At 56.9% G+C, this 12,778-nt stretch overlaps 1 protein-coding gene across 1 annotated transcript; it reads right to left on the reverse strand.

The window, feature by feature from the left end:
• Nucleotides 1-7,267: 7,267 nt before the first annotated feature.
• Nucleotides 7,268-12,778, reverse strand: BARHL1 (BarH like homeobox 1). Its single transcript, XM_009569608.2, has 3 exons — nucleotides 12,328-12,778; nucleotides 9,005-9,227; nucleotides 7,268-7,562 (listed from the first exon to the last, which is right to left on the reverse strand). Exons 1-3 carry the CDS (start codon nucleotides 12,776-12,778, stop codon nucleotides 7,268-7,270), a joined length of 969 nt encoding a protein of 322 aa, XP_009567903.2.

Genomic DNA, 12,778 nt, shown 5'->3' on the forward strand with positions numbered 1-12,778 from the left:
GCTTTCGGAAAAATGTGATGTTTGTGTAAGGTGAAAATGAGGCAAGTGTGCTCAGACAGGAGATGCTTTCCTGTTTACAAGACCTGCGGAAACATTCCGTGACCTGTTTGATTGCCTATTTTTAACCAGATAAACAGTAGTGGCAGAGGGGAGGTGTTGCAGCAGTGCCCTTAAGAGGAGAGAGGAGGCTGCCCTTTCTGCTGTCTTTCTGCTTCTGTCCTGGGTGACACAGCCACGCTGCTCTCCTGTTCTTGGTGTGCTGGGCAGGGTCTGCCCCTGGATGCTGTTTGTTAGAGGATCCAGTAAGGAGCCTCCCCGGTTTCGGTGCCCACGGTAGGATTGTGAAGAGCTCTGTAGTGCAGTGACACCCGGTCCCTTCGGGGCAGAGCTCATGGGCACAAAACTTCATGTCAAAACTCCCGAGTTGGGGAACAAACGTTGTCACTGTGGGAAGGAGCCAGCATGGAATCCAGCAATCTCCAAACTTCTCCTTGCCTGCAGCGTATTGTCATACCTAATTATACAACGCAGAGTGTGTATGAAATGTCTCACCTTGGAATATTAAAGCTCTTGCAGGCTCTTGCTAACGCTTCCAGTAGTAACCGCAGCTCTCAGGATTCTCTCTGCTTTGGCCAGGCGCTTTCTGAGCACAGCCCAATGGATTTCACTTCTGCATTTCCCATTTGCTTTTCTTCTTGTTCTTCCTTTGCATGAGAGAATTTAGCTGCTGAGAAAAGAGATACGGTGTGGCTCAGATGTGCCAAAGCTGGCACTCCCTCACCATTGCCCGGCATGTGAAAGGAACCTGAGCTCTAGTGAAGTCCATGGTGAAACTCCCCGTGAGTCGGTGAGGGGTTGGGGCTGCGTGGGGTCTCCCAGGTGCCCCCCAAGGCCCGTGGGAGACTGACAAACTCCCACAAGACCTACAAGGGAGCACCCACCTCCTCTCCCTGTTTTCCTCCCTGTGCGGCTTCTGGCGCCTCTGTTAACAAAGCACCAAACGTAACACATCTGAAAACAGTGCAAAACCCTGCCAAAACACAGCTTTCTGCTGCCTGCAAGTGTCTTCCTCCAAGAAAGAGGGGAAGAGCAGCCCACCCATGGCCCAAGCCAGGCGTGTTGTTTAACACAGAGCCAGAAAGTGCTCAAATCCAGTGGCAATTTCAGGTGCCAGAAGAGAAAAAGTGCTGTAAAGGGAGTATAACCAGATGAAAACGATACCCGCTTTGTGAATACAGAATTAAGGGCCCCTGCTCTCAGCTGAGGTGAGTCACACTGAAGGCTGTAGGAGGGAAGAAATCAGCCCAAAAGGGTTTAATTTCTGAAGCGAATCTAACTTTTGAGAACCAAAATGATTTTTTTATTCCTCCCAGGCAATTACCGAACGTGCTGATTTTACTGCAGTGGTTTTTTGAACGCTTAAGAAAGACGTTAAAAAGGCTCCAGTATAAAATTAACCAGTTTTTTGAAGAGAAAGGAGTTGCTAGCATATATTAAGATTAAGATAAAATAACAACAAAGCCCACCTGGTTTTGTGATCAGTACTGTTTGGAAGAGCAATCAAGTTTAAGGCAAATGTCAAAGGAAATAGAAAAGAAACCCCTGAGGATGGAAATGACTCAGAGAAAGTTTGGGAAGAACTGGTCTTGTGCATGAGGGGAGAATATATGACCTTCTCCTGGCTGACTGTCATGTGTGAATTAATAGGGACTATTGGTGAATTCATAATAATAGGAATAAAGGCCATCAGCACATCAGTGAGAGATGTCAGGAAATCTCCTTGCTGTCGGTATTGACTGGGCATAGGGCGATACAAACTAATGATGGATAATGGGGTTTAAAAAAAAGATAGAATGCCTTTTTCTTTCAGCTTCACCATCTTTTAGCAGAGAGCCCTGGATTATCTGTGTGATCAGGGAAAGGAGGAGACTGTTAAACAAGAGCATTGTTAAATGCTCACACCTGAAATAAGGCCCACGTGTAAAATGTGGTTGAGTTGCAGTTGGGTCAGTAGGAACCAATTGTGCCCTCATTTACGCTTTGGCAGCTACAGATCAGCTCTGAGCTGGCTGCATCCTGGTTCATCGCTCACTTCAGGAAGAACCTGGTAGGTTTGGAGTTAATTTGGGCTCAACTCAAAGGATCTCTTTGTTGAGGTGGGTCAGAGCGTGGCATTGGCCGTGGGGCAGAGGTGGCTGAGCTGCAGAGCTCCATCAGCAGTGGGGAAAATGGGGCACTCAAATGCTGCTGGGGGTCACAGTGGGCTCCCTTGGCACAGTGCTGGTGTGGAGAAGGTGGACATCACCCTGAATGGCTACTGAGTTTGTCCGTTGCTGCTCTGAGGTACCTGATGTGCATTGTGGGGGTCTTGGCTGGGTGGGAGATGGGCTCTTGGCAGTGATCGGTGATACTACGGTTTTATCTGACTGCCCCAGTGTTGCCTTTGGTCAAGTTTGCTTTCTTGTCTTGGCTGTGGTGAGTGGTGGGGGCCCTGCTGCCCTGCAGCTTCCTTTACTTAGTCTGCAAATAATAGCACTGCGGAGCTTTTCTGTAAAGCTGCCTGTGAGTCAGACCTAGACTCGGTTTGCCTTCCCTGCTCTCCCCCCTTGAGTGCTCCCTCTCCCAGGAGTTGCTCTTGCGCCTCTTCTTGGCTCTCTTCTGGCTCTGTGTCCTTCGCCAGGGGTAGCAGCCCACATTCTCCTCCTCTCTGTAGCTGGAACATCTTGAGTTTACACTTAGAGGCTTTGGGATAGGAAAAAGCAAGGAGGTCACCTCGGTAGAAGAGTCACAGCTGAACACCCGCTGTCAGGGTCAAACATGAACACCCCACCACTCAATAGCACCCCTAACTAAACACAACAGAAAGCAACGGAACCTCTCTGTTTACGATAGTTTATTTTCTCTGTAGGCCTGGGGAAAGGACAGGAAAAGCACCAGTTGCTCTGGGCTTTCTATTCTGGCATCATCAATGTTCAGATGAAACCATAAAATCCCTCAGCTAGAAACAATTCTGCTGATTTCATTGGATTTGTGTGTGTTGGCATGTTCCAAGAAGCAGCTTTCGTTCTCTCTCTGTTCCCAGGGTGGGGGTCGTGGTTAAAGCTGTGCCGGGAGGGAAGGAGGATGGCCCTCAGCTGGGTCGAAGCCCAGAAGGGGCTGGAGAGCCAGGATTGTGTTTGGTCCTGGCAAACCCGCTGCACTAACTGGTTTGAGTCTTGGATCCAGAGCCTGGAGCTGACAGAAACCAACCAGCAGCAGCCTGTCTCTTGGAGCCTGTACCCAGGGAGGGATTGGTGGAGCAGAACTGGTGCGGTACTCCGAAGGTTTCCTTAATGGGACTGGTGCTCCTTCTCAACTGTGCCATTGCTACTGCTACATCTAATTTCAGCTCTGCACAGCCTGTCCCACCCCCGAGCACTTGCCAGGGTCATGCTCAACTGGCACCAAAAATTGAGTTTCCAGCCCAGTTTGGGGCCGCTGTAGGTGCGGGACAAGCCCAGTGGGCTCTGTGATTGGACAGTGGAGTCCCACTGCAGTGCCCACACACACACACTGGAGGGGAGGCTGATCCTCCGGCAGCTTCCGAGGCTGCTGAGATCCTCCTGCACAGCTCCCGTGGCAAGCGCAGCACTCTGATGAGAGCCTACAGCACATGGTGTCTTCTCTAAACTGATTTATTTTGAAGCTTGCCTTGCTTTTGAGGTCTCCCTGGAGGAGCTGGCTCCAGCCCTCGCTCCCCCTCTGCTCTCTTTCATTCCCACCCAGACCTGGTACGGCCATTCCCTCTTTCCTAGAACAGAGGTTTCCTTCCCGTCCTTCTAACACAAACCAGACCCTGTCACGGTGTTACAGCACTGGCTCAGCCCCGCTGTTACCGGGGTGTTTCCAGTTTCTTCCAGATGTGAAATGGCAAATTTAAATATTGCAATTACAAATGTGTAACGAAGCCTTGTACTTCATTAATGTAAGAGGAGGAATCTGCTATGGCTACAAGGACAATTAAATATTAGAGAATGTCTTTGATTCACATTCCTGCTGTGTAAATGGGAGGAAGGTTGCTGTATGCTCCTCGCCTTCGCGCTCACAAAATGAAAAGCACACCCACTGCAAGTTGTCCTTTGATAGATTTTTAATATGATTTTAAAGAGTTTTGTTTGGCCTCATTCTTATTCAATGAGATTAATTTAAAGCACTTATCCCCTGGGTTTAAGTCAATCCATGTAGGATTTGGGACGGGGCGTTTGTTGCCCGGGGAAGGGGGGTTGTTTGCGGGCCTCCCTGAAAGACTCCTTTCCCACTTCATTAACCTCGAGCTGGGAGCGACCCCCCCTTCCTCCTCCTCCTCCTCCTCCTCCTCCTCCTCCTGGCCCAGCCGAGGCGCGGGGATTTACCAAACTCCCCCATTCACATGCAAAGGATCAGCCCTGGCCACAAAGCCGGGGGCTCCCTCCTCCAGGCGTGGCTCTGCATTTGGTCGAGATGACAATTTCAAACCCCCCCCTTCCAAAAAAAAAAAACCAACCTCTTCTTCTTCCCGGAGCTCAGGGATGCCGGGGCCAAGCTCCCGGGATGGGACATGGGATGGGGGGAACTGGGGGGGAGCCTTAGAGCCGGGGGAGGCTGAGGAAGAGGCTCTGCAGGGAGCTGGGGGGAGCCTTACAGCCAGGGGGTGGGGGGCTCGGGGCCAGGGGGTGCTGGGGAGGGGTGCAAACAGCCCGGGGGGAGCCTTAGAGGCAGGGGGTGCTGGGATGGGGGGGACGTAGGGCCAGTGGGTGCTGGGGGAGATGCAAACAGCCGGGGGGCCACCTTAAAGCCAGGAGTGGGGGGCTTTAGAGCCAGGGGGTGCTGGGGAAGGGTGCAAACAGCCCGGGGGGAGCCTTAGAGCCAGGGGATGCTGAGATTGGGGGGGGGAAGCTTAGGGCTAGTGTGTGCTGGGGTGGGCGGGGGGTGCTGGGGAGGGGGATGCAAACATCCGGGGAGACCCTTAGGGTCAGTGGGTGCTGGGTAGGGGGGATGCAAACGCTTGGCGGGGTACCCTTAGGTCAGTGGGTGCTGGGGGGGGGGATGCAAACAGCTCGGGGAGACTCTTAGGACCAGTGGATGCTGGGGAGGGGGATGCAAACAGCCGGGGAGACCCTTAAGGTCAGTGGGTGCTGGGGGGGGGATGCAAACAGCCTGGGAGACCCTTAAGGTCAGTGGGTGCTGGGGGGGGGAATGCAAACAGCCGGGGAGACCCTTAAGGTCAGTGGGTGCTGGGGGGGGGATGCAAACAGCCTGGGAGACCCTTAAGGTCAGTGGGTGCTGGGGGGGGGATGCAAACAGCCTGGGAGACCCTTAAGGTCAGTGGGTGCTGGGGGGGGGGGATGCAAACAGCCTGGGAGACCCTTAGGGTCAGTGGGTGCTGGATGGGTGGGATGCAAACACTTGGCGGGGTACCCTTAGGGTCAGTGGGTGCTGGTGGGGAGCCGGTGGGTGCTCGGGGCGGGCGGGGGCGATGCAGACAGGCGGGGGAGCCTCGGGGCCGGTGGGTGCTGGGGGAGTGGGATGCAGACAGGCGGGTCTGGAGGCCGAGGGGGGGCCGGGATCCATCCCGCAGCCCATCTGCCGGCGCCCCGAGCGGCGGGCGCTGCCCGGCTGTCCCGGGAGCAGCTGCCGGGCTCCTGGCCGCAGCCAGATGAGCGACACTTTTAAAGGGTGGAAACAATCCATTTTCCAAAGCGATCATTTAAAGCACTTAGGCAATTATACACTTAAGATTAGCGTTAATAATTCACCAGCGCCGCGGCTACCATCGCGCCGGGCAGCATCGTCCTGGGGTCCCCCCTCTCCCCACCGGCCCCGCGTGCCGGCACTGGGGGGAGCCGAGACCGGGGGGTAAACTGAGTCACTGGGAGAGGGAACCGAGCCCCCGAGGATGGGGGGGAAGACTAAAGACTGGGGGGGCACCAGAGCCTGGGGGGCAACCGAGACCCCGGAGATGGGGGGGGGGGGGGGGGGGAAGACCAAAGCCTGGGGGAGTCCAGAGCCCAGGGGGCGACTGAGGCCCCGGGGATGAAGGGGGACGCTAGAGACTGGGGGGGTCCAGAGCCTGGGGGGCGACTGAGACCCCGGGGATGGAGGAGGGACACTGAGACCCCAAGTAGGGGGGAAGGAATCGAGCCTGGAGTGGGGACCAGAGCCTGAGGGGCAACCGAGCCCCCGGGGATGGGAGGAAGACCAAAGCCTGGGGGGGTCCAGAGCCCAGGGAGCGACCGAGACACCGGGGATGGGGGGAAGAATCGAGACCGGAGGGAGACCAGAGCCTGGAGGGGGGGAAACTGAGACCCTAGGAGAGGGAACCGAGCCCCCGAGGATGGAGAAGAGACTGGGGGGGACCAGAGCCCAGGGAGCAACAGAGACCCCGGGAATGGGGAGAGGAATCGAGCCTGGGGGGGGGGGGGGGGAACCGAGCCCGGGGTGGGGTGGGCTCCCTGCGATGGGGAGGTGGGAAAACTTCTCTTTGCTTTTCCCTTTCCTTCGGTGGCGGCGGCGGCTGATCCGGCAGAGCAAACAAACAGGAGGGGAAGAAAGGGCTGGTGGAGGCGAGACCCGTTTGTTTGTAAAGAAGTTTTATTTCCACATTTAAAAAAGGGGGGGAGCGGGGAGCGGGGCCCCCAGCCCCCCCCTCGCCCCGGCCGGCCCCGGGATACAGACTGACAAGAATCACTTACACAAATACGCCCTCAGGGTTCACAAATAAATAATTCATATACATTTTGCGCACCGTATTTACATTTTGCCGCTTTTTGTTGGTTTTATTTTTAAGTTACGGACGTCCCATAGCCTTGCCCGGACCCCCCCTTCCCCCCGAACCCCCATCCCTGGAATTTTCTGGGGGCTCGGACCCCTTGCTATTCCTGGGGAGAGGGCCGAGAGGCAGAGATACCCCCCCGGAGCAGCCAGTCCCGGCCCTGATCCCGGCTCTGTCCCAGGCGGGGGGGACAGCAGTGACCCCTCTGTCCCTCGGGGTACGGAGGGGGTTAAATCCCCGCGGGTGGGGGCAGCTCTGCCAGCTCTCCATCCTCCCCTCCTACCTTTGCTTCTTGCATTCTTTATATATATTTAAAAAAAAAGGAGGTGGGGGGGTGTCCTGTGTGTGTATATATATATATATATTTATATTTGGGGGTGAGCGGGAGGCTGCGGCTTGCTCGCTGCCCCAGACTTGGGGTGGCCCCCTCTGCCCCCCCCTTCCCCGGGCTCGGGGGTACCGGGGGGGGTCCGGGGCTCACCGGGGCTGTGCGGCCCGGGGCAGGACACCGGGCAGGGGGGGCAGGGGCGGCGGGGGCTCGCTGCCGCCCTGCAGTCCGTGGATGAGGATGCGGGGCACTAAGGGTCTCTGGAGGGCGGGGGGCGGCGCGCTGGGGCCGCGGTACAGGTAGAGAGCGGCGCCGGGGTCCAGGTTGGAGACCAAACTCTGCGGGTAGAAATAGGGCGAAGGGAACATCCTCTGGAGGGCTGAGTAGTTGCCAGCCTCGGCCAGCAGCTCCAGGCCCACCGCCGTCTGCCTTTTCCACTTGGTCCTGGGGGGGATAAACGGAGAAAGAGGGTCAGGGAGGGTGGGATGCTCCAAAAGCCGCTCCCGGCCTCTGTACCCTTTGCAGACCCTCCTTTCCCCCTGCTCTTCCCTGCCTGGAACACTCCTTGAGCATCCCCTCTCCCGGCAAAGATGGGATGCGGTGGGATGGGATAGGACCGGCCCAGTGCGGGGACACAGAGCCCCCGTTAATGGGGGAGGGGGTTTATCTCCCCGGTGTTCCCGCCGTGGAGCCCGGTGCCATCGCCCAAGGAGCCTCCCAGAGTCACCGGAGCCTGAGCCCGTCTGGAATTCGGTGACGGGGTGAAAATCCCAGAGATGCAAATCGCGACCAACAATTTTGTCCTTTTCTGGGGTGTAAATTCCACCTCGGAAACGACGAACCGCGAGTGACATCCCGGGCGCGAGGCGGGGATGCTCTGCCCGCAGCCGAGCGGGGATGCTGTCACCGCCGCATCCTCCGGCACCAGGTGGCAGCGGCCCCGATCCCCTTCCCGGGGGCCCCGGGACCCCCTTCCCGGGCCGGGATCGGGCTGGGACACGGGGACGGCTGCGGGAGTCCCGCGGTGGGACACGCGTGGGGCAGCATCCCCGGGTATTCGTTTGTGGTATATCTATAGATATGCATATACGTATAAATGCAGATATACGGGGGGAGAGGGTGGGTGTGGATGTGGATGTGCCAGACCGCACGGAGCAGCCCCGACCCCCGGACCTCTCCCACGGGGCTGGGACCACCGACCCGTCTCCAGGCGTCCTTACGGGAGAGATTTGGGGAGAGAATGGGTGAGCATGCAGTTCCCGCCGCCCCTAAACTCCTCCAAACTCCCAACGTGTTGATAAGTCGAGGATCTTTGCAGATGGCGATGGAAATTAGGAAGACTTAAAACCTTGGGGGGGGTGTGGGATAGGGGCTGCGTCCAAGGGTCCCTCGTTCCTTGCCGGTGACAGTGTACGGGGCTGGGGACGCCCGGATAAATCCAGGGAAGCCGTCCCGCCTCTCCAGCCCTTTTACAGATTTGTCGCTGAAGAGCTAAACCTATTTCCAGCAGTAAATTATTCATCATAATAATAATTGTGTAATTACTGTAAAGGGTGTTAATTATTGATGCCCAAAGCAGTAATTGGTATCTATTATTAATGGACCGATGTGTATGCTGTTGTGTTTAGCTGGAAAGCCCGGTCCTGCCTCCCATCCTCGCCGAGGCTGGGAGCACGGATTGAACCCCCCAAAACCTGATTTGGCATCTCTGATCTCCCCCCTACTTCGGGGTAAAAGCTCCCTCCGGGATACAGGCAGTTCGGGGCTGCGGGGAGGGAACCGCATCTTCCCTGGTGCTGGGAGGGATGTGGGGTGCAAAAGCCCTGCCCGGTTTGGGGGTGCGGGGCCGGAAAGAGGGGCAGGATGGGACGGCGTGGGTTATTTACCTTCTATTCTGGTACCACGTTTTGACCTGCGTGTCGGTGAGGTTGAGGGAGGCGGCCAGCTCCATCCTGTCCTGCACGCTCAGGTACTTTTGCCTCTCGAAGCTGCGCTCCAGCTGGGCCAGCTGATGGTCCGTGAAGGCGGTGCGGGCTTTGCGCGGCTTTTTCAGCCGCACCGGGGGGCTGTCCCGGGAGCTGGAGATCTCTCGGTCCCCTTCTTCTTTCACTGGAGGGAAGGGGGAGGAAGAGAGCGCGGGTCAGGGCAGGAAGGGAAGGGCAATACCCTCAGAAGGGGGGTTAACCCGCGGCAGCCACGAGCCGGAGGTGCTCCGCGCAGAGTAGCGTTCACCGCGCATTTGCTCTACAACCTTCTAAATTTTACCCCTAGCTGCCCACGAGGACTCACGGGTATTCCCGGCCCGGCTTTTCCCCATCCCACGGGCCTGGGAGTGGGACCGAAGCTGCGCGTTGTGCTACGGAGAGCACCGGCCCCCCCAAAACCCCGCATCCCCCTCATCCCTCATTTCTCACTTGGCAAGTTCCCGCACTGGGTTTATTCTCCAAAATCCAACAGACTTCTCGACCCTTGGATACTTTTTCCTCCTATCCTCTTCCTCCTCTTTTCTCCTTATTTTTTCCCCCCCCTTTTTTTTCTTTTTTTTTTTTTTGGCTTGTTGTTTTTGTTTCGGTTTTTGTTGTTTTTGTTTTTAATTATTTTATTTTTTAAACCTCAACCAAACCCAAAATAAAAACAATGAGCCCAGATTTTTTTGAAAGGGAAAGTAGCTGCCGTGTTGCTGCTTCTTCCCCTTCACAGAGAAACCTCCATCCGCCCGGGGCACGGAACAAACCTCCCTTCTCCAAGGCGCACAACGAAATTCTGGGAAAGGGCTGGTCAAACCCGTGCCTTTGCCCTTGTTCATCTTAAAAGATGCTGAACGAAGCGGGCTGGCGCCGTTCGTTGCCGCGGTCCCTAGATACGCACCGGCGGAGCGACGCGGGGATTTACGCCGCCAAACATTAGTAGGGGATGGGAAAAATTCCGAGTAGAAAAAGAACGGGGGAAAAAAATAAATGCCGCATTTATGCTTGCCTTCTCCACCCTCCTGGAGGAGATTATGTAGCAAAAAAAAGGCTCAGTTTATACAAATTGGCGGGGTTTGGATTTTTTTTTACAGGGGTTTATGTTAAATTTGCTGGTGGTGGGGTTTAGCAGGGACAGGGCTGTAGCTGATTTCTCTCCGTAGGAAGACAATAATCCGGTTAATTGAGCCACCGGGGAGCGAAACCCTTCAAGCAGAACTCCTGGCTCTGGCCGAGCAGGCAGAGCCCGAGCCGGGAAGAGCCTGGAATCACGGGGATGCGGCCCCGGTTCCCGGGAAACGACCCCAACTTCGTGCGGAGTTTGGCTGCGGGGAAAAGCCGGGGCTGAGCTCCCGCAGCCCCGGGAAGGAAAATCCCCCCCGGGATGATTCTCGGCTCCTAAAAAGTTCCTGCTGGCCAAAGGGCTGTGCTTGGAGGCTTCCCCGGCCCTTCCGGCTCTCTCCCTGGCTACTCTTAACTTAAAAACATATACATGTATTTATAAATATATATATATTTAGGGGTTTTTGGCATGGGCCAAAGGCTCTGTGCATCAGGCCCGGCCCTGCATCCCCTTCGGCGGGGAAATCAGGGCCGTTTTGCCAGAGGAAATGTTTGTAGAGCAGAAAAAAAAGGATGGCGTTGGAAGCGGGGACCTTCACCCGCTCCCTGCTGAAGCGGTGTTTTAAACCTTATCTGCGCGGCGATTTTACCCTCATTTAAGATGTGGTTTCCTCCCCATCTGAGCTGTGTTTTCTCCCATTTGCACTGGTGTTTTTCCCTTTTTAAGCAGAGCTTTCCCCCCTATTTAAGTGATGTTTTTCCCCATTTAAACAGTGTTTCCTCTCCGAGATAAGTGGTGTTTCCCTCCTAATTGACAGGATGTTTTTCACCGATTTAAGCAGAGTCCCCCCTCGATTTAAGGGGTGTTTCTCTACCATTTAAGCAGTGTTTTTCTCCGTGGCTGCCCCGTGGCAGGGTAGCGGTCCCCTCCCAACCCCGGTCCCCCCAGCCCGGGCTCGACTCAGGGGGAAACGGGAAACTCGCGCTTCTCCTTCTCCTCCCTCTCTTCTTTCGCGTTTCGGCGATTTGGGGAAAGAGGTGAAAAGCTGAAGGAATTCGGAGGGGGATGTAGGAGGCGAAAACAAAATCCCAAAGTGGGAATCGCGGCTGTTTTCGATGCCGGCCCTGCCAAACGGCGAGGTCGATCCCAGCCTTTCTCCCGGGTCGATCCCAGCCTCGGGGCTTCGCCCTTCGCTCAGAGCGAAATTCCCCCCCGCGATGCTGGAGGATCCAGCCGCCTCTGGAGGCTCTTTAGGGGAAACGTTTTTTTCCTCCATCAGCTCGGTTTCAGCGCGGCCCGAGGGTGCATTTGCAGCCGGGTCGGGGCTCGGCCCGTCCCCCTTTTCCCTACCAGCCCCCCTCAAATCCAGCGGCTCCGTAAGGTGCCATCGCCTCCTTTTTTTCTCCCCCCAGCAGGATTCCTTCCCCCTCCACTCTCATGAACCCGGAAAACAATTTTCCCGAGTGAAAGTTTTTGCAGGGGTGATGGGAGCGGGATGAGAAAAGGCACCCGGGATAAACTGCTCTGGGGGGCGAGGATCGACCCCAACCGCCCCTGTGCGATTCCCGTGTCTCCCCCCGCAGGGAGAGGCCGGGAAAGTTGCGGGGGCACCAGGAGCCCGAAGCCCCCAGCCCGGGGCCGAGCAGACACCGCGGATGCTCCCGGGGCTCCCTGCCTGCTGTGCTCGTTTTTAAACCATCGCCGAATTAATAACAGAAATAACATAAATCGAATCAAAACCCCGCCGACTTTCTTGTTCGTTTCTCAACGGAGCGGGGGAAATACCCGGCAAATTAATGATTATTTTATTATTGGTTTGGTTTGGGTTTGTTTTCTTTCCAAGGCAGAAATCTGCCCCCGGTTCTCCTCTCCCTTTTCCCCGCGGGTAGAAACGAAACAGCCAGATCTTCCCTGCGGAAACCGTGCCGGTGGATCCCCCCCCGGCGCGTTTGGGGAAGCGCCGGTCGCCCCAGTCCCTTCCACAGGGTCGAACCCCACCGAACCCCGAAGTTTCCCTAAGTTGGTGCCGTCATTTCGGGGGTCCGCGACCCTCCCATCCCCGGGGCGCTCCGGAGCCGCAGCGAAACTCCCAGCGCACGGAGAGAAGCTTCAGCGCTGCCGGAGGCTTCGAGTCCTTTTTGCCCTCCTTGAGAAGACCAACGGGGCCAACGGCTCTTACCTTTGTACTCCGAATCCGAGGAGGAGCTGCTGGTGTTTTTTTCCATTTTCTCCCTAAAGTCCTCTCCGGGTTTGGTGGGGATCCTGCCCGCCGGCTCCTGCCCGCCGTGAGGTCCATTGGTGCTGGAGTAAGGAGCGCAGGCGGCCAGGGGTTTGCAGTCGGCCAGGATGTCTCTGATGAGGAAGGAGGAGGTGACGGTCCGGGACTGGGAGGGAGCCGAGACCTGCCCCGGCTGGAGGTGCGCATCCAGGCCCGGCCGCGGCACCGCCGCCTCCAGGCACTCGCGACTCGGCGAGCGGGGCGAGGGGCACCCGCTGCTGCCCTCCGAGCGGGGGCTCAGCTCCAGCGGGGACCGGCCGTCGCCCACCAGCGGGTCTCCCTTGGGCACGGCAGGGCTGCCGGCTCGGTGGGAGAGGATGGAGTCGATCCCAAAGCCGGTGGAGCCCTCCAT

The sequence above is a fragment of the Cuculus canorus genome, chromosome 19, assembly GCF_017976375.1.
Source record: "Cuculus canorus isolate bCucCan1 chromosome 19, bCucCan1.pri, whole genome shotgun sequence".
In the NCBI taxonomy this organism is placed as follows: Eukaryota; Metazoa; Chordata; class Aves; order Cuculiformes; family Cuculidae; genus Cuculus; species Cuculus canorus.